Source organism: Arctopsyche grandis, chromosome 6, assembly GCF_051622035.1.
Source record: "Arctopsyche grandis isolate Sample6627 chromosome 6, ASM5162203v2, whole genome shotgun sequence".
Lineage (NCBI taxonomy): Eukaryota > Metazoa > Arthropoda > Insecta > Trichoptera > Hydropsychidae > Arctopsyche > Arctopsyche grandis.
Genome location: NC_135360.1, coordinates 18,402,415 through 18,424,562, shown reverse-complemented (window position 1 = coordinate 18,424,562; position 22,148 = coordinate 18,402,415). Strand labels below are relative to the sequence as shown.

General features: G+C 33.0%; 1 protein-coding gene across 3 annotated transcripts; it reads right to left on the bottom strand.

The window, feature by feature from the left end:
- Window positions 1-3,745: 3,745 nt before the first annotated feature.
- Syp (synaptotagmin binding cytoplasmic RNA interacting protein) lies at window positions 3,746-20,891 on the bottom strand. 3 transcript variants are annotated; one of them, XM_077433015.1, is made up of 14 exons: window positions 20,492-20,891; window positions 17,818-17,933; window positions 16,211-16,404; window positions 15,990-16,117; window positions 15,659-15,900; window positions 14,036-14,171; window positions 12,019-12,152; window positions 11,228-11,299; window positions 10,961-11,110; window positions 10,719-10,867; window positions 10,378-10,463; window positions 8,348-8,490; window positions 6,688-6,859; window positions 3,746-5,898 (listed from the first exon to the last, which is right to left on the bottom strand). In XM_077433015.1, exons 2-14 carry the CDS (start codon window positions 17,926-17,928, stop codon window positions 5,717-5,719), a joined length of 1,899 nt encoding a protein of 632 aa, XP_077289141.1. In that variant the 5' UTR covers window positions 17,929-17,933; window positions 20,492-20,891; the 3' UTR covers window positions 3,746-5,716. The 3 variants fall into 3 exon arrangements, with proteins under 3 accessions (XP_077289141.1, XP_077289142.1, XP_077289143.1); XM_077433016.1 differs by lacking the exons at window positions 8,348-8,490; window positions 20,492-20,891 and adding an exon at window positions 18,708-18,958; XM_077433017.1 differs by lacking the exons at window positions 8,348-8,490; window positions 20,492-20,891 and adding an exon at window positions 18,342-18,896.
- Window positions 20,892-22,148: the final 1,257 nt, after the last annotated feature.

Genomic DNA, 22,148 nt, shown 5'->3' with positions numbered 1-22,148 from the left:
GATGATTTCCTTAAAATAAATGGGTTTTTGTAGTTCTAACTTTTTTTGAGTTTAAGTTAAGTTTTTCTCTTGTTTGTTTTATTTTCATCCATTTTGAGTGGTTAATATTTTCTTTGTTGATTTTTATTTTCATTATCTTATTTAATATTTTCATACTACTTTATGATTGTCAAATCCCTTATGTCCATTAGCTTTGCCACCTTTCCCAAGTATACTTAAATAAATAAATATATTGAATGTTTGCGAATATATGTACATACATACCTGGTATCTGAGAATGTAAGTGTTACAGTCCAGGTGTACATTTCGTTCATTCATGAACACACTAGTTCATTCACGAACCAATCTGTCCAGTTATAGTGCACACAAAAGAACAAATTGACAAACGAACTAGTACATATGTATGTTCATGCACAACTATTGATCATAAGTTTATACCTACATATGTATATATGTATATTCCAATTCCACCCAACAGGCATTGCTATATGTTCTGGCGAATATACTTCCGATTTTCATACTGTCCATTTGTTATTTATACTGACATTTAATAATATAATACTGACCATTTTGTAATAAAATACTGGCCGAAAACTGACTTGTATACTTAAATTTAAATACAGGTCATTGAATTTGCTGCCTTTTTTATGTCTTGCAAATGACGTCCATTTTCTGCCTCGCACAAACGTGCCCTCTCCAAAGCATTTTCCATGACAGTTCTTAGAGTTTTTTGTTGTAATTCCCTGGTTTTTGCCCAAATGATGTCCTTCAGCTATTGAAGTCTTTGAGACTTGTTAGCATGGCTTTCCTTTACACACTCCACTGTGGCTTCGTTCCTAACAGAGCAAGTTCTGCCAATATGTAAAAGTTCGCTAACTCAAAACAACTAATCATAGATTCGCTCGGAAAATTTCTTACTTTATTAAGACGATGGGAATTTGGTTCCATTTAGAAATATTAAAAATTAATGAATTTATAACTTGAATGAAGTTTGCCCTGAGCAGCACTTTTCGTCAAATCTCGGCAATAATAAATGAAAAATTATCAAACACATCACATTTTCTTATGTAATTACACTAATATTGGTATATTTCAGTTCCAATTTCAGTTTCGGATCCAGATTCCAATTTCAGTTCTGGATCCCGATTCCTGTTTCAGTTCTGGTTCCGGATTAATTTTTCAGTCCAAGATCCGGATTAATTTTTTCAGTTCCGGATTCGGATTCCTGTTTCAGTTCCGACCCCGATTCCTTATTCAGTTCTGATTACCGATTCCAATTTCAGTTCTGGTTCCGGATTAATTTTTCAGTCCAAGATCCGGATTAATTTTTTTCAGTTCCGGTTCCGGATTCCTGTTTCAGTTCCGACCCCGATTCCTTATTCAGTTCTGATTACCGATTCTGATTTCAGTTCCAATTCCTGATACTTATTTCTGATGTTAAATTTTTTTTTCGATTCAAATAAATTTTGTTTACTATTAAATTACCCATGTATAGCAACCCTTTTATATTACAAGTACTGAGCAAAGCCGGGTAAAACCACTAGTATTATATATTTGCACAAAAACAATATTATATTTGCAAACCCTTTGTTACGAAATTGGGGTGACACCACTGCCTACCCTTGTCCACTGAAGTCACAGTCGGAGAACATGGGAAAAAACGGAGATTAGTCTCCCACTGTCAAGCAACAAGACGCAAAAGACTGTAATCTCCGTTTCCCGCATACAATATGTTCTTAATAACAAATTTTTTTTTTTCACTAAAATTATTTTGAAAACATATATGTATATACATTTTTTTTCGTCCAAAGCATTATTATATGAAAATTCAAGATTTTTTATAATTTTTGACAACAATTATATAGATTTTTAGAATAACAGGTTTCCGGAAACAGTACTGCAGCCGCCGCTCCCCCCCCCCCTTAGATTTTAACAGAACTATCCACGCTCTGTTTAATGTATTATTATGAATTTGAATTAAAATACTAAACCAACAAAAATAGAATATTGAAATTCTTTAGAACACTGTCAGGTAATAAACAAGTTGATTTTTCCGAGGAAAAAAGAATGTTAACTCCCAATTATACCTTTTTTTTTTACTATGTATGTTTCACTTCGATGTCGATTCGGTATCTATTCCTGCAGTCTTCCGATCGTTTTGATACTTTGTCATTTTTTTGTTGTTTGTCTTGGTTTGAAAGATTTTCAGGGGATTGTTTTGTACTTTATATACTCATTTTTTTAAATAAAAATTCATTCCTTACTGGTGAAAAATTTTGCCTCCACCTTGGGAAAAGCTAAAATGAAGTCCCTGTTCACCATGTTGAAAATGTAGCGTGCAGGTATTGTCGTCACCAAGGGTGACAGGGAAACTGAAGGAGAGGTCAATGATGTAAATAGGGAATTGGTGCCAATGTTCGTTTAGTCTGATTGTGTGGTTTGTTGTCGGCAGGTCCGCTGCTGGGCGGGTCTGAGGGCGCGGCCGGGTGGCGGTGGAGCCCGTGGGTGTGGTGGGCAGGCGGGGGCGCGGTCGCGTTGGCCGCCGGGGGGGGCGTGTGGGCGGGGACGCGCAGGGGGCGCCGCCGACGCGCGAGACTCCTGCCTCCACCCCCGCCGCGGCCGCCCCCGCCGCCCCTGTCCGCGCGCAGCCCTCCGCCCCCGCCACACTGCGACCCTTGCGGGGAGCGCCTCGCCAACGCGGACACCGTCTGACGCCGCCACACCATCGCCATCGCCATCGCCATGGCCATCACCACCTCCACCACCACTACCACCACAGCCACCACAGCCACCACCACCACCACCACCACCACAACCACCACCGCGACCATCGACAGCAGCCGCAGCCGCAGTCGCACCAACAGCAGCACCAGCACCCCCGCCATTACACCACACCACCACTACACACGCAACAACACACCCGCAGACTTTTTATATATATACATACACATAATATACATAATAAAAAAATATATACCACTATACTGTATCGTCGCAAAGTAAAAAGTAAGCGTTAGCCGTTATATAAAAAATAAATAAAATACATAACATATATGTATATATATATATATATATATATATATATATATATATATATATATATATATATATATATATATATATATATATATATGTACTGTATATAGATGTACGAGTCTTTTTTAAGTCACCACAAATATGATATATACATATAATATGTATCGATGTTAGTTAAATTTTATACGAGGGCGTGCGCGGGTTGGCGGGTTGGCGGGCTCGCGTCGACTCGGACTCGCGTTGTGTGTGTGTGTGTGTGTGAGGACGAAAGCAGCGAGCGAGCGAGCGTCCGATCCGATCTCTGTCTGAGAGGTGTTATTTTTTTTTACACTAGATCAAGTGTTACAGATGGGTTTGTAGAACACCAAATAATTAAAAAACAAAAATAAAAATAAATAACGTTTTTCTCGTAATTGTACGATGCTCGTGTGTATTATATGTACTAGGGGGTCGTCGTATTGTATCTGAACGTGTCGAGTTTCCCGTACCGGAAGTCGTCCCCTCCGCGGGACGCGCGCATACAAAACACACAACACACTCACATTCAATTATGTATATTATATATATATTGTTTACATAGCGCCGAAATGGTCGTTTTAATAAAAAATACAAAAAAAAAAAACTCATCACTTCGTCCGTTGTTCATCATGGTGTAAAGAAAATCAGGATGGAATGTTATAAAATTGAAATAAATAAAAACAATGAAATTGTAGTCCACATAAAAACTGTTTTATTAATATTATGATTAAAGTCAAATAAGAAAATTTGATATTTCAAACTATCACATGGCCGGAAAAGTTATTTCAACATATTAAATATATGTACATGCATATACTAAATGAAAATGTTGTACAGGATAATATATGCATATGCATATGTCCTATTCCTCGAAAATCGGGTGAATGAGCAAAACAAATATTAAAAGTAAGCAAAGCAGGAATTGATTACATCAAAATCATAATGAATAGATTAATAAACCACTCAGTATTATTTTAGCAGTAAAAAAGTGTTCGAAACTTATGACCTTGTTCCATATTTCAAATGAGTCAAACTTAACAGTTTATCGGTGAAACACCAAAAGACATACATTTACTGCTAAATAAATCACATTGCAAAATATATTTTTGCCAGGAATAAAATATATTCGATAACATATAATTAAAGAACAGACATTGTTTTCAGTAACAAAAATACTTTCCAACTGAACAGTTTTAGGAAAATATATATATCTGAATTGAGACACAACAATGGACATTATGGAATAAACGTTAAAAATTATAAATTAATAAATAAGAAATCAATAAAGAGTACTCTTTTGAATGTAGACGACCATAATTGTCCATTGCTGCATCTCATCTCGTCCACTTCCTAACTTCTGCTAATAGCATCAGTCTAGCAGATTATCTGCTCTTAACATTCAAATACTAACATTAAATAACCCACACATTCACTTGTGGAATTTCTCCATATTTTTTACATGTTTGTAAATCGCTAAAAAGTCAAAAGAAAATTTAAGCTTAACAGGACACTTACAATCAAATTATTCAAATGGATAACATCCTACTAAAGATTTTAATCTGAGTCAAATACAAATTGTAAAACAAAGTCAAATTATTAAAAAAAAAAAAAACATAGAAAAGGTTTCCAACACAATAGAAAACCTCGGTGATTATACCATGAACCAAAGATTTATTTTATATATTTTTTAGCGGGTGGTGTTCCCCCTGCATAGTGTAATACATCTCCAGAACAAGGGGGTGAACCATCAGCACAGCAACTAGTCCTCTAAGCGAGTCACTTCCAATATGAAATTTTCAAAGACAAAAACAATATTCTCCGAGAACTTCGTTCACTAATGTATGTATACTAATAGAGATCATCGATATAACAAAAAAAGCGCATTCACTCATGATAGATGAATAACAAAATACCGAATAAAATAATAACAGCCAATAAATACTTAAAAAAAATATTGCAACATAATTTCATTAAAGAACAAATTTAATTCTCGATTGCAACTCAAACACACCATAATTCTGCAATCCATTTCCATAATGAACAATGTTATATACAAGTGGGTTGTCTTGCGAACTGTGCGAGTGTAATTTACGCACGCTCCCTAAACAGTACAGTGACAGCTCGATCCCAAATTAATAAAACAAACACATTTAAAATACGTTTACTTACTTAAATTGTTTTCGACTAAATGAAAACATTGTAGTCGTTTAAAGCTATCACAACGGTCATGGATGACCATAACACTTACATTGACTAACTCAATAGGACTGCCTCCCTGCACAACACGGGGTCACACACTCCAATCACTCAATATGAACCATAAAGCCCACTTGTTTGCCAACATCATCAACCACTACATATTCATTCCTCACATCTTCACCAACCTGGTTCCATTCTAACCGAGATCCCTAACATGTAAATATAAACAAAATTATAGTGAAATATCTAAGGCTGTGTTATACACAATAATTGATATATACATATATTATATACATACATGTACATATTGTATATACATATGTATACATATATGTATATATATATCAATATTTTAAAAATCACAAATTACATATTTTAAATTGAGCTTTTTGAGAAATAACAGTAAGAAATATAAGTAAATTTGGAAGAGTCGCAAATGAGACAAAGATGAGGATGTGAGTTCCTAGCTCCAGGTTTGGTAGGTATCCATATGCCAGGGTGGGTGGTCAGCGCCATTTGTTCCAGATGACTGCTGCACCGATGGTGGTTGATTGGCTCGGCTACCCCACCTGCCTCCAATGCCCCCCATACGACGCTTTGTATCCCCCCCTTGGTTCTGGTGACCCCCTTCAAACTTTCGTTTACCTAACAAAACAATCAAATTTTCAGAACAAGTTCATGGGTATATATATACATAGGTACATCTTTACACGTTATGTATTGTATGTGTATATAAATAAATACACATATTAAGTACCATTCATAAGCGAATGCAAATTTAATAACAATTAAAAAAAGGATGTTTGTTATGTCATTCAGGATATAGAAAATTAGAATAAGGGTATAATAATAAGGAAATGTTGTTGGAATTTGGAAATTACCTAGATAGATAGGAAATCACATCACAGAATCAGTAGTTTATACACAGGTTTTCAAAAAGACTGTAAAATAATATAAACAATAAATATATAAAGATATTACAAATAAATAAATGAAAATAGTACATACATTCGAAATCAACCACTGTTAACGCCATTATTATTAAGACGTTAAAACTTTTTAAACAAAGACTAAATTGATATAGCGCTAAAGACGAATTTTTTAGTAATTTTTTTCATATATTTAATATTATACAATGTATACTAACAAGAGAGAATCAAATCAATTAAATATGTTTTAAGTGAATTATAAATATTATTCTTAAGTACAGAAGACTAAATATTGGCGATTTATTTTATTATTAATAAATAAAAACGCAACTATACCATTATTAAACTGTGTTTTTATTTTAAGTGTTGATTGAGAATGAGAAAATATACAAAAAAAAGAAGTTATATGAAAAAAATGACCTATAAAACAAAAAAATACATAGCTAACTACTAAATAACAGCTATTGCATAAGATTTGTGTAAGGAAGAATGAACTAAAAAATACCTGGCAAATTTCCCTTGACGCGAGGGTTGCCACGATGATTGTGTTGATGGACGGTGGACAGTGGAGGGCCACGATCTGCGCGATTGTTGCCCGGTCCAAGGCTGGTGGCCCGCATGGCCCCCCCACCGATTGCCCCAGCCGCCCTGCCCGCTGCTCCACGCCCATGTCCATCCTGGACAAGAAGATATATTGGATATACACAATCATGACAAAACCATTCAAAATTACACTGTCAAAATTTGACTTCCATTTTAAACACAAATTTTTTCATTACAAAACATATTTTCCGAGATATCAATTAAAAGCATTTGTTCGACTATATAATGAATCCTGTTTTGAAATATGAGTGTATTATTATTTAAAAAGAAAGGCATTTCAATTAACATATTTTAGCATATTACATATATGTAAATATGTTTCAAGAGAATTATGTAATAAAAACCACCCATTACTCGTTATCAACCATAGTATTTAAATTAAACCTGTTCTTTTCATTTCCAATCACTGAATAACATAATGTTTATGATCATACAAGAATTTTATCCAGTAGCCCATCACACTGATCCAATTTGACTCAATTTTGATATTGAGGCAAATATCAGATCAGAATTCAGAATAATATCAACTTTTTACAACATATTATAATAATAAAACTCATATTTGTGATTACGATACAAGATCAAGCTGTCTAATGAAAATGTGAATAAAGTAAAAGTATTGAAACTCAATAACATACAATTATAATAGACTGTTATATGTACAACAAAACTTTACTAAAATATATTCAAAAATATTTAAATTTGTTTCTAAAATAGAATACACAAATGAGAAAGGGGTAGTAACTAATGATTTTTTTTAATCTAAATTACACCCACACATTCATGAATCAAATGCTTGTTTTTTAATATTTTATGGTAAGCAAAAAAAATACATGAATAAATTTATCATTTGATCGACATCAATATACCTGTGTCCTGAGCCAGTACAAAATCTGTTTTATATTACATAAAAGAAATTACAAATAGTGTTAGTAGTAAAGGTTAATTTCATTAGTCAGTTAGAAAAAAGCAACAAATAAACCCAAAGACAAAGCAAAAGCAACAAAATCATACATAGCAAAAAGAAGCAGATTAGAAAGCAAAACAAAATAATAATAAAAACAATAGAAACCACAAGGCATTAAAAACTTAAACAATAAAAAACCTTAAGACCTATTTTCTTATACATATCTCACAAATATAAAGTACGAAGTTTTCGTATTCATATTTGCAGACATACCGTAATAAGTATATCATTTATTCTTATATGTAAAGTATATTTACAAATATTTTTCATATTTGTTATTGATAATTCAAGATACTTTTCTAAAGAAATATCAGCAAAGAGTTAAATATCATAATCACGACTAGTTAATTTAAAATGAAAATTTTGCAATCTCGAATAACTAATTTTTTTTGACACGGTGGGATTGAAATCAACTTGTTCGTTCGTTAGTTCAATAATAACCGAAAACAGTTATAAGGCCAATCGTTAAATAAACAAAAATATATAAAACATAAGAGCGGTGGTAAACTGCAAATTATTAAATATATATATATATATAAAAAATATATAATAAATTAAATGATTATGTAGTATACTATAATTTGGGATGACCCACCGGTTGAGCTCTGATGCGGCCCTGGCGGGCAGCCGAAGCTTGTGTGGGTGTTGCATAATCATAATACAACTCATCGTAGTGAAAATATGGCTCATTGTAGCCACCTCGGTAATCACCATACCCGTAATACTCGTAATCATAATCTATAAACACACATAATAAAATACAGAGCCCTTTAGAACACGCAAAGCCAAAACATCTAAACACTAGGCTTAAACGCTAAAACTCACACAAAACACCTACACAATCCGTTTTCTACTCATTACCTCTTCACATACTAAACGTACATGCAATTCTTATTTTGATTTCATATAATTATTTTAAAATTAGCTGTGTCGAACATAATTATTGAACTGGAAACCAAAAGCAGCAGTACATTTTCACTAACACAAATAGAATTTATTACAAAACAAAGAAAACGTGTATGTACGAGCACGATTACATATAACATGTATAATATAATATTTCAACCACTTTCTATCCATACAACCCACATCTACATACATAAAATAAAATATTATAACTATGTAGATTACTTAAAAAAAACAAGCTCAATAAAATCTTATAGTCTCACTAATATAATACAATGCCTAAATAAATTAATTGATTTTTATCAAAATAAATCAAATAATACACAGAATATATACTAGCAATCTTATTCTTAATATTATATTTGACATTATTAATAGATATGTTGCAACGTATTTTTCAAATAATTTTTTTCGTATGTTTATCCATCTTGATATTCTATTATTATATGTACATTGTACATACATATACATATGGATCAATCTTAAGCCACCAAAAATATTCATTCAAAGTTAATTATTTTTAAAAATTTGTTTATAGTTCTCATTTAATCGCTGGAATGAAATGCAAAACATGCAAGCGTGCGACATATATATATATACTATTATATCATATGTACTTTATTCATTTAGACTTTATTATTAAAAATTACATATCGAAATTATAAAATTAGACGCTGTTTGAATATTACGTCAATTTAGTACAAAGTTTCACGATTGGCGTCCCACTATTAAACAATAAATAGTGTATATTTGGAAATTTATTAAATTAGTCCAGAAAATCAAATGATGTGATCCCCACATATATGTACATAAGGCGTTTTTGTATAACATGCTTACAATGTCATCGCATATTAATTGAACTTTGTTATCATTCAATAAAATAAAATTAATATTACTATTTAACATGCCATCCAATAAATAATAACGGTATTGTAAATTTAATGAAATCTTGGAAAAACCTTAAAATACTAAATTTTATAATTGTACATTTGATAATATCAGATATAAACGTTATTATGTACATATTTAATGTTTTCAGAATAATTTAACACTATTGTATGCATAACTTAAAAAAAATCTGTTTAATACAAAAAAATAATTATTCATTTTTATGCAACATGGGTTTTTTTACTATCTCAAATTCATGTGCCTCAAGAGTAAATAAAAAAGTACAAATTATAATAAAAGTTAAACTTTTATTAAATGACAAATCATAGAAAATTGTAAATAGAATCTAATACAAGGAAACTATCCAACAAAAATGAATGCATTTCAATTGGAATGAACATTTCACTTGATAAGTTTTATTTTACTAAATAAGTTTAACAGAGTGGATTAAATGACAAAACAAGACCAGGTTATTACAAAAAGATACAGTAAGCAATCTTATTTTTATGGTCTCAATAAATGACTAGGCATATAAATTAAACTATTAGTTAAATTTAAATAATATAATGCAACGTGAAACATGCAAAAACAAAATTATTAAGTCAAACATTTCGATATATTTATAAGCACATTTGTGTCTAATATAAATATTATATATTTATTTTAAATCGTGAATTTTTATTTTCAGTCTCTCCAATTTTGATACCAAATAATAGCATATTTTTAAATATTACATAATAGTTTAAAATAAAATCCAATAATACAATTTCACCATTAGTAAGGGTTAGTGAAAGCAAAAGGCAAAAAGCCATAATGAATAAAATAACTTACCATAATTATCACGATCAGCTGGTCCACGATATTGACCAGATGGCCGCATACCACGTCCATACATTACGATTTGCGATGGAGAACATCTTGAATATAAAATAAAATGTTTTTAGTTAGAAGTTGATAAAAACACAATATAATATGTAAATATGAAGACTAATTGAAGAAAGCAAGTGGAAGCTTTGCTTGTGCTAAAATTCATATGTAATAAATATAATAAGTAAACCAATATTTTCCTATTAAATATTTAAAAAAAAACTGGCAAATTTTCAACTTCAAAAGATTATATATATGGAATTCAAACATCGTAATATATAGTATATATGTTAATAATAACAAACCCTCCTCCTCTGCCATGCATCATTTGTAATAATCTCTTTTCTCTAGCTCGTAGCATCTCTTCTTTTTTCTTTTTATCAGATGGAGGCTTAGCTAAAGACACTTCAATTTGAGATCCTTCCATATCTTTGCCATCCAAACTATTCATTGCCTGCAAGTGATTTTAGAGATAAACATGAATTGATCACAAAACATTTTGAGAATTTTGAAAATTTAGAATGCAACATAAAGATTTTTTAATTACCTTAACAGCAGTATCTCTATCAGCAAAATGAATAAAAGCGTAGTCCTTAATCTTCTTCACTCTTTCCACTTTTCCATAACCTTCAAATGTATCTTTTAAAGATTCTTCAGAAATATCTTGAGTGAGATTTCGTACATATAACACTTTGACCTATAAAATAAATGTATGTTTACTATTCAAAGTCGATATAAACAATAAAAGTTAACTCAATTCACCATTAAAAAGAAATAATTGTTAAAATATTTAAATGCAACTCGGTACAATTACCTTACTCATTGTTTGCTCGTCAGGTTCTTCCTGTGGATCGGCCCAATCAACAATGATGTCACAGCCCCAAACCTAAAATTAACAACACTTGAAAAAAAATCCTTAATATTTCAAAGAATATAAAGTAGCGATTCTTCCAATGATGTCTGCAGACCCAAGTGGTTCACAAAGCAATTGCTGGAGATTCACATATCATAATTCAAGCAATAACTAGACCAGAGTTACTAAAACTATGTTTTGCAGAACACTGATGTTAGGTGAAAAGTTTTCAAAATCAATATGCGCCTGAAATGGTTTAAATGTATGTATTTTATAACAACCGCCTGTATTATAAAATAATCAAGCTGTTTTGTAAAAAAAATGGATTGTTAAAATGCTAAATGGAGGAAAACGTTTAAGAAATCCTAAACTAGATGATCCATACAATACAGATGTTATTATTAGTGAAGTAATATTTTTTAAGATTTTCTTTTAATTTAAAGTTATATTAACATATGTAAATGATTTGATTGTATCTGTAAGAATTCATGATTTAAGTACTCCAAATACCTATACATATATTAAAAAAAAGCCTTTCACAAATCCAATTACCTATAGACCGGGTAGCTTTAATTTCATTATTTGTATATTTTATTTTGTAGAAATGAAATTGTGTTCAAGTTTATTTTTAACTTCACTCTAATAATATAAAATTTTCAAAATTAAAATATTTAAACCAGTTACACAAAAAGTTCTATACTACCTATATAATGTCATATAAATAGATAGTTAATGTTAAAAAGAGCACTTACTTTTATTCTACCGGTTCCCAACCGTCTTTTTGCTAATGATGCTGCTTTATGTGAATCATATTCCAAAAAGCAAAAGCCTCTATTTTTCTTCTTATCGTCTGGAGAACTGTAAATAATTACTTCCATCAAGCCAGCTGTGAACATATTTTAAAAATATATATTACTGACTTGTTTACATAAATATATTGATAAAACTATTCCAGTGAAAACTATATTTTTTACGAACGTAAAAATAATTCCCGTATAATGCAGAACCATTTATCTAACCAAAAGCATTTATCTCTCACTTTCAGTTCTTCTTACAAACAAATAAACTCTAGCCAACACCATATATTATGTATATTATATATAAATATTTACATGTATATAATTGTATTCCACCAGTGGAATAAATAAAATGTAAGGAAATCACTTACATATAAAAAAAATCATCAAACATCTAAAAAATATTTTCAGGCATGAAAAATACATCTACATATTTCAAATATACATATTTTAAAAAATTACTTTAACTCAATATGAAATATAATGTTTGAAAATGTAATTGAGGAAATGTGAGGAATAACATGAAATTATGACCTGTGTAAATAAAACGAGTTTTCAAACAATCTTGAAGAAATTATTCAAATAAAAAAGAAAAAATAAACAGGGGTAAAGAATTTCGTATGAATTACTTAAAAACTTACGTGCATGCCTAGTAAATTCTTCAATTAAATCGTCTCTATCTCGATTCTTTGGGATATTTCCCACAAATAAACGATGGTTGTTAAATGAAATTGTTACGCCAATCTTTTTGCCCTTTAGAATTTCGTAATCATTCAGCTGCAAGAATAATTTAGAAGGAAAAGAGCCAATTTAGACCACTGGGTAGAATAAAAGACAACACCTATGCAGCCTTATTGACCATATGACCGGAAAGGGATAACGGAAAATTTCATCAAGCATTGGATAGGAATGTCAGTTTGTTAAAACAGGATGTAATGGATTTTGCCTCTGTTTAAAGCCTCTATTTATTAAACGGAAACTTCAATTCTAAACCTTTGAATGAAATTAATAATCTAATATAGCATACACACGAAGACTTGATAATTTAAATAACTATGTACATATGTTTGAATGTGTGTTATAATGATTACGAAACGTAAAAGTGCTTAAATATTTAATGTGTTATACATATGTAAATTTAGCTAAATAAGCTTATTAGCATGCTCTGAAAATAAGCATCTTATCAATCAATTATGAAATCATTCAATATGCACTCTCTTATAAAAACAGATATACCCTTTATTATTAATATTAATACATACATTTGTTTAAGCGTCTTACATTCCTTCTCAATTATTATTTCTTTTTCAAAAACAATCGTGACATATGCAGCACGTTTCAAAAAATTATAAAACCACAGGCATTTTATTGTATGTACCAAGGATTTATAATAGCATTTATGTATATATTTTTTGACTCAATTGCAAATTGAAAACATCACACCACAATCAATCTACATATACTGACCAGATTTATACACTCGTAGCTTAATGCTTTCGAAAATCATCAAAAAGCATTTTGGCAAGTTTAAATTTCAAATTCACCCATATTCTTATATTGTTAAATTAACATAAAACCTAAGTTATTTTGAAATAGGTGGCAAAAGAAATCAATTTAATCATAAAATAAAGCAGAACTATTCACCAAATGTTATTGCAGCAGTTAAAGTTAAGATGAAATAAAAAATCACTACATAAGCACAAATCTAAAAAACAATATACATAATAATACTTTGAACACAAATAAAGTAATGTTTAGTTAGGATGTAAATAGATGTATACAAATAATGCAGAGGCAATAATTCAAAGGTAAAATCTTAAGCGTTCTACATTGGAGAGGAAAATTTAATTTGATCAATAGATATACCGTTGGACACAAGGATAGAAGAGCTTAAGAACTGGCCCGAACCAGTGGGACCCCAGATTTGCCACGATAAAGTGACATTTGTGCGATTAATTTTGATAAACTTTACCTGTTAATTTACCAAACTCGTCCAGTATCTCCTCTTTGCCTTTTGATTTGGGAATGTTGCCCACAAAAAGTCGCAGATTTGGAACACTAATGTTAATTTTCATAATCTTGCCCGGCTTTATTTCGTGATTATCAAGCTGTGGGAAAACATAATGCCAAATAGTTTTTTAATTAATTTAAAAAAAAAAATACAATGCCAAAAAAATTCTAGTTACATTTGGAAAATTTTGAAAAATAATACTACTTCAAAAAATTTTTTTTCACTTATATTTAAATGAACCATTAATGGCACAGAGCCTAATACCAATTTATTAATAACCATAACTTGTATATTTTTTTTTTTTGATAAAATTATATAAAAAAGAATAAACAAAAGTTAAGTAAACTAATTAAAAAAATATCCGGAACAAAAAATAATCATATGATCCATCCAAGTCCGATTTAAAAAATACTAAAATTATACAAAGAAATATCACTCAAAATACAAGTAGCTTCAAATAAAAATAAAAATAAACAGTAATAATAGAAAATCACAATGATTCTATGTATTATATTATATACCATATGATATATAAATATGTAGGTATTTGTATAATGGTATTTGCACATAGTACCATAAATGTTATACATTTACATTCAGTCTTCAAAATAACTGAAGGAGCAAAGAGGAGACTCTGAAAAAAATTTTAGATTCAATCCATAAAAAACCAATTGCATGCCAATTCCATCATCGCCCTGGAGCCGAGTGCCAGTTCAAAAGAGAAACTTAACATTCATTAAAAACTTAAATATTATCATGACACAAGACAGAACAGAGAATGTATAGTACAGCACAAAATTAATAATGTTATTTGAGGTTATAGTTTGAAACAGGAGAATTGAGGGATGGCAAGCAAGGCTTCATCAAGGAGTAAATGAATAATTTATTTTTCATAGAATAAGAAGCAAAATTTGATAAGTGCTGTTTTGGACATTGACGTTTAAATAAAATATTAATAATATATTAATTGAATACCATAAATTCAAAATTTGTGTAATATCATTAATTACATATAATGAAAAGAATAAATCTAAAAAAAATATGCATATATATAAATTTCCTTCCATCCATTCATAAGAATTTACTATTAGATTTGGTAAATATAAAAGTGAATTTTAAATTTAAAATAACGAGAATAATAAATATTGATCGACACGAATTTAAATCAAAAGTGAAAATATTTATTGAAATAATGATTTTAAAGTAATCTTAATAATCTGTCTTTAAACTTGTTTCTTTTGAATTTTTGTCAAAGTTTTTTCAATTTCACAGAATTTATAAACAATGCATACAGTTGAAAAACTTTTCATATTACTAAATGGTATTAACATTTTTTTGTCAGAAATATAACATTAAATCTTAAATGTGCAAATAAATAAGAAAAGCATTTTGTTTGCAAATACAAATCATGTGATTATGTTCAAGAATTGCTTTATACATACATACATGTTGTATATTACAAATGATAAAATTGAGAAAATATAAAAATTAGCAGTTGTTTTGAAAAATTGTCCTTTTCACTTTGCGAAGTGTAAATTTAATTATCATTTTTAAAATAATAATAGTCGGTAAAAACGGTGTTACCTCTTTTACGGCACATGATGCTGAGTCTCTGGTGGTAAATGTGACAAATGCATAGCCCCGATTAGTACCAGTCATAGGATCCATCATTAAACGTAAATCCCAAATAGTGCCACACTTTTCAAATAACGGGATAAGTTCGTCTTCGTAAATATCTTTCGGTATTTTACCACAAAAGACTTCACACCCTATGCCCGGAGTGGCCCCTTCCCAACCCGGTGGAGGACCACCATATTTCCTTTGACCTAAAACAAAATATGAACATACATTTTAAAAAATTACACTAAATATTCAACGACAATCTTGTCAAGTTTATTCATAATCATTATTATACCTGTGGTCACATCGAGCGTATAATTAGTTCGTGCAAGAATTGCTTTGATCTTATCTTCATCGGGTCCTTTGACCACCACAGCGGGAGCAGCGGGCTGCGTACCTTGTTGACCTGCACGAGTTTTTTGTCTGAAAAATTATAAGAGATACATATGTATATAAATTGTTTTGGCTATTTTAATACACATGTAATTAATGTAATTAAACAAATAATTTTCAAACCTGTACGTTTTCATGACTCCACACAAATAGGCACTTTTATTAGATACGTGTTCAAGATTCGAGTCTACAAACTGTCCGAGAACATTTAAAGCGCCATCGATAGGAAATTCCTTTAAAGCATCTAAAGCTCTTTCGTCCAGCTCAATGTGAGCTAGCTTACCAGTCTTATAAATTTCATCTAACTTAATAGCCACCTGGAATGTAAAATGATAACTTCAACAACATGATAAACTTATTCACAGTTCATTATTAGTTCACAGTAAAGTTCATTATTTTAAGTTACAAAAAATTTTGCTCGACCTATATTTTGTCGTTTCCAAATGAAATGTAACTCGCTTATTTACAAATTCATAATAATATTTTTTTTATTTAATTTTAAAAACTATATGTATATGTACCATAGTGTCACTGCGGGTTTTACCCCAAGGCGACATTTATGGCCAAATTTGTACAAAACTTTTATGCCCAAATTTATAACATTATTATTTTTAATTTGAAATAATATTCAAATAATGGTGATAAATGAGGATAGGTTACCAATTTGTTTGGAACCGATTCAACAATGAAATCAGATAAATTGGCAAACTCTGATAGGAAACGATCGACCCCACATATATCTATGTAAGTTCTAGCCGGCAACATTAGGCCAGGGATTGAACCCATGACCCCTCAGTTGATAGCATTATACGCTTACTGAGCTATGCATTTCGAGCTATACATACATATACATAGAGGATATCTGATTTTTTTTACATAAATGTGACTACTCATAAACCCCCATTTATGTATATACATATACATATGTATGCACATACATATATAATAATAATAAAAAAAATGTATAAAAATATTTGGATATTACACATTTATGATATATCGTCAGTCCGGAAGAAAAACGTCACAAGTCAAAAAGTGTATTTTTTCAGTAAAGACGATTGAAGTTTGAACGTAGTGAACACTTCCATACAAAAAAAAAAAAGCGAAAATATAATATTACCCTGTGTCAATCGTAACTTGAACTAGACAAATGACATTTTTCTAGCGAAAAGAATGATTTTTTCCGAGTGCATGCAATCGATAACTCAGTCGTTTTTTTTTAATTGTGACGTTTTTCTTCCGAACTGAAGATATGATCGAAAATAGACACTGAACTATGTATGTAGTTAAAAAAAAAACCGAATTTCAAAAAAAAAAAAAAAATGATCAACGAAAAGTTCATCTTCACGATGAAAGTTTAAATTTGTTATTTTTATTATTTTAATTTTCCAGTTACGTGACACAATTTTAAACTACACATATATCGAACGGAATGAATGGCTTCGATATGCATACGATAAGAACAACGACATTGAAGAAAAATTATAATAGAAACTAGGGTGTAGTGTAAGTTTTGCAATTAAACATACGAAAGTTTATTTCACTCCGAAAACAATGGAAACGGCACACAAAAACAATCGAACTAATTTCAACACAAATTCAAATCGAAAAAATTACGCGAAAACAAAAGAAAAGTTTCATACGAAACGAAATAATTTTCAGGCTAATCCGATGAAACTTTTCCTTTGAGAGCGTCGAAAAGTGATACATAAAAGCGATAATAAAAATACCTTGGTATCTAATCCATATTGTATTAATTTAGGGTAGTCTTCAGTTCGGTTACTATGGGGATCCAGCCCAGTAACATTGTCTAAGGACACTTCTCCGTTCCCCTCCGCCATATCAACTGCAAACAGAAACGAATGAGAGATGGAAAGGAAGAGTGGCTGCGGGGGCGCATTCGCCGGACACCCGTTAATCGAGATTCGATATTCGAGATTGGACCCTCGTTACATCAGACTCGCCAAAAAGAAAACTTCGAGTGCAGCGCAACGGCCGCTCCGCTGAGCGCGACCGAACCGAATGAAAGCGTGCCAACGCTCGGCGCCGTTCTTTTGTTTATATTTTATTCGAAATTCGAAATTCGAAATTGGACGAAAAAGTGAAAAAGAAAATAAAAGATGTGTGTGTGTGTTTAATTCAAACTTGAATCTAGTTGGATTCTGATTGGACGAAAAGTTTAATGAAAAGTGTTCGGAAAAGTTGGTGGGTGGGGGGCGAGGGGCGATTGCGGGAGGGGGCGGGGGAGTCTCACCGGGGGCTGGTGTTGTGGGGGCGGGCGGGGGGGGGGGTCGGCCCTCTCGTCGCTAACACTGTCTCATGGGTGCGTATGGCCGGTGCGACACCCGCGTTGCGTTTGCGGGAGTGCGAGTGCGCGTGCGCGGCGGGGCAGGGAGTCGCGGGGGCGTCCGAAGAGCGGAGAGCGCAGAGCGGACGACGAATGACCGGCTGGAGAGGTCGTGTCGAGAGGAGCGCGCGCGAACACTGGCGAGTGTCGATTGTCGATTGCCGATTGCCGGTTGCCGGTTGCCGGTTGTCGGTTGCCGTCGCCGGTTGCCGGTTGGCGGTCGTCGGTGTCGAGAGCCGAGGGTCGAGAGTCGAAAGGCGAGTGACGACTAACCGGCGTGGCGTGCGGCGACTGCGGCCGTCTCTGGGCACAATGGCGTCCGGTACGGGGTCCTCGCGAGGACGCCCAGGGCTGGCGGCTGGCCGACGGGGAGGGGGCGCGCAGCTCCCGCGTGTCGCCCCCCGCGAGCCGCTCGCCCCTCTCCCTCTCGCCGCCGCTGCCGCCGCTGCCGCTGCCCCTGCCCCCGCCCCTGCCGCTGCCGTCGCCTCTGCCTCCGCCTCTACCTCTATCTCTACCTCTACCTCAACCTCCACCTCGTCTCTTCGCCGCAATGCAAATTCGCGATTCGCCCATACACGCACCGCATCTGCATCTGCATCTGCACGTGCATCCCGTCCGCGTCTCTGCGTACCCGCGCGCCCGGAAAACTCGAGGAAAATTTACCACCTTCCGATTGGTTTCCGTCCGTGCCGGCGTTATGCAATTGGATTCTTATTCGATGAATTTCCACCACGCCTCCACAACACTATGATGAAAATGAATGATCTTTATTTTTACTTTCAGATTATGCCGACAATGATTCAGCCCGACTTAAAATTGGGTCGTTTTCAATCTTGTATCACATATTCAAAGGATGAACATGGAAGTTATGATGTCTGCAATAACACTTACCATTTTACAGGAATTTCAGATGGATGTAGCTGTTAAAGAATCGAATGCAATACTGCCACGGTTAAATAGGAACGGCGACATATTCAGATAGGTAGGTAATAAAAAGTATAATAACATTATTTTTCAGTGTCGACAGAGAAAAATGCTATTTTCCATTATTTTCACTCAAATATGTACCGCTATTTACGAAGAGATTTGCAGTCATTTTCAAGTCTAATAAAGAAGGTATCCAATTTGATCTGACTAATTGTTGTGATTTGAAGCATGATTCATATCTATCTCATATTGAAATGTTTTTGGATAAAAGAAAATTACAATAATATTTGATTCCGAGAAGTTGAGATCAAAACAATTAAAAAATTGTGCAAGATAATACAATACTTTTACTGCCAAATATTGTGCAAAACACAATATTTGGCGGTAAAAAAGCTTTCGAAGCTAAAAAGTAATGCATTCACATTTGATCAACTGTTTTACAGTTTCATACGTACATTACCATTCAGAATAATAATTTTCACTATCATTAACTTGTTTTTCTAAGAATTCAAAAAGACAACAAACCACCTTCATTACTATACAACCAAAATTCTTATAATCAAATTCCAAAGCAAAATAAATTGCACACATACAATATACTTTACATTTTTGATAAACATATAATATATATATGGTTGATTAAAATATGTGATCTTAGTTAATAAACTTTTGCGAATGCATTTTTTTTAGATTTTTTATTTTATACAATTAATAAGTTTAGATTTAAACTATGAATTTGAAAACAATCTGACTAGTATATTGTGACAAAAGATGCAAATTTCAACTGACTGTATCAACCCAAGTTTTACGAAAAGTAAAAACGTTGTAAGAAATGGCAATAAATAGGCAAAAAGTACTGACATCACCTAACTTGTCCATGTATTATATAAGGGAAGAACTACAAATTGTCACTCAAAAAAATTTCCAATCGTCAGTGGTAAACAGGAAAGCAATCTAAAAATGATACTATGTAGTTTAAATTTTTTAAAACTTCAAGTGGCTAATTACTGCAGTGTTTCCCTGAGTATTGACAAATGTTAGATCAGTTTATGTAAGTAAGAAGTTGGCATGAATTAGGTCACAGTTTAACACCGTCATCATCAACAACAACACAACGAAGAGAATCTCACCTGCGCTGTGTGGAGCGTGGCGCGCGGAAAATGGCGTAACGATGCGTGCGAATTGTGTGCAATGCGGATGGTGCGCGGGTCACTCTAGGTACCTGCCGCCGGCACTACTTGTTTTATTGTCCGTTTGCAGAACGCAACGCTCCGTTGCGGCCGCGACTGGGGGAGGGGAGGGGAGGCTGCGGGGCGAGGGGAGCGCACGCGTGATATTCAAATATCGGGGTGGAGTCGCGGCGACCCGCGTGCAGACGCGCTTTTGTTGCAGAAGTGCAACGTCTGCAGCCGAGTCTCGAGCTGGCCGGCGCGCGCACACACACACTCACACATACCGGTCTCCCCGCACTTGTGCAACTGCACCGTGCACATGTGCACGTACACGACGTACTTACATTTGTACCTATGTACTTGCATGCGTGTATGCAGGGCGGTTTTCCCCGCACGTGCAGCGCGCGGGAAAACTCGCGGGACGAAAGCGAGCGCGACATGGCCGGCCGTTACGCGTTTTTAGCGCCAATGCGGTCATTAGCATTCCGCGCTTTTATTTTCGTTTTATTTGCACACACTTGCATACCGGTGTGTGTGTGTGTGTGTGTGTGTGTGTGTGTATGTGGCGCACTCGCCGGTCGCACATTTGAACGTCCTCTCTCTCGCTCTCTTCGCATACCCTCGTCTCTCTCACTCTCGGCTTGCACTTTTTATTTGTTTGATTTGATTTTTTCCGATGCATGGGTGCGGCGAATGCGGTTCAGGGTTGTGCGAAAATTTTCGGCCGAAAGAGCTTACAGATATGTAGATTGTTTGAGCTTGGGTCTCCCCTACAATTGCGGCAAGATTTGTTATCGCCAACATTTGCATCCATTGCTGGATGAAGACTTCTCCAACACACTTCTCTGTTTTGAGCTAAAGTCTACCTTCTAGCCTCACACGCTTTCTTTGCTGAAGTTTTATAGTAGGATTATCAGACGGCATAAAATGTTTAATCATCTTTTTTTCCGCGCGGTCTTAGATAAGATAACCGGAAAGATTTCCGGGGAAATTCATCATATATATATATATATATATATATATATATATATATATATATATATATATATATATATATATATATATATATATATATATATATATATATATATATATATATATATATATATATATATATATCGTTTCTAGACACTTGATAAAGAATTTTCCGATATAAATGGATGTGTTCACCGGGTAGATTTTTGACCTGGTTGGATAAAATTTCATTAGATGGCTTCTTGCTGAACTTACCATTAAAAGATAATATTTGCTAGTATTAGCTTTATCCCAAGGGGTTTGAGGAGAAAAACTTTATTATATGATGTAATGAAAAAACACAAAGAAGGTTTTTCATAAAAACTAGAAATTATTTTATCGAAATTCACTTATCTGAACTTACTAACCTATCTAAGTAATGAACTGAAGTTTTTCACGAAAAAAAAATCCTTCATGGGTATTATATCTCCTTCGTATATTAAGTATGCATAAAATATGATTAAATCAGAACTTGGGATGTTGAAATTATATGTATATAATACAAAACATAAAAATGTTATATGTACATACATATATATGAGCTATTACAACTATAGTAATAATAATACTACATATTTACAAATACTTTTTGAACAAGGGC

What these genes read in the sequence shown, in the direction of transcription:
- Syp (XM_077433015.1), bottom strand. Translation starts at nt 17,928, where the DNA reads ATGGCGGAGGGGAACGGAGAAGTGTCCTTAGACAATGTTACTGGGCTG. An exon ending in AATATGGATTAGATACCAAG is followed by an intron (nt 16,405 to 17,817) that starts GTATTTTTATTA and finishes TTTACATTCCAG; the next exon opens with GTGGCTATTAAGTTAGATGA. An exon ending in AGCTGATCGTGATAATTATG is followed by an intron (nt 8,491 to 10,377) that starts GTAAGTTATTTT and finishes GTGTGTTTATAG; the next exon opens with ATTATGATTACGAGTATTAC.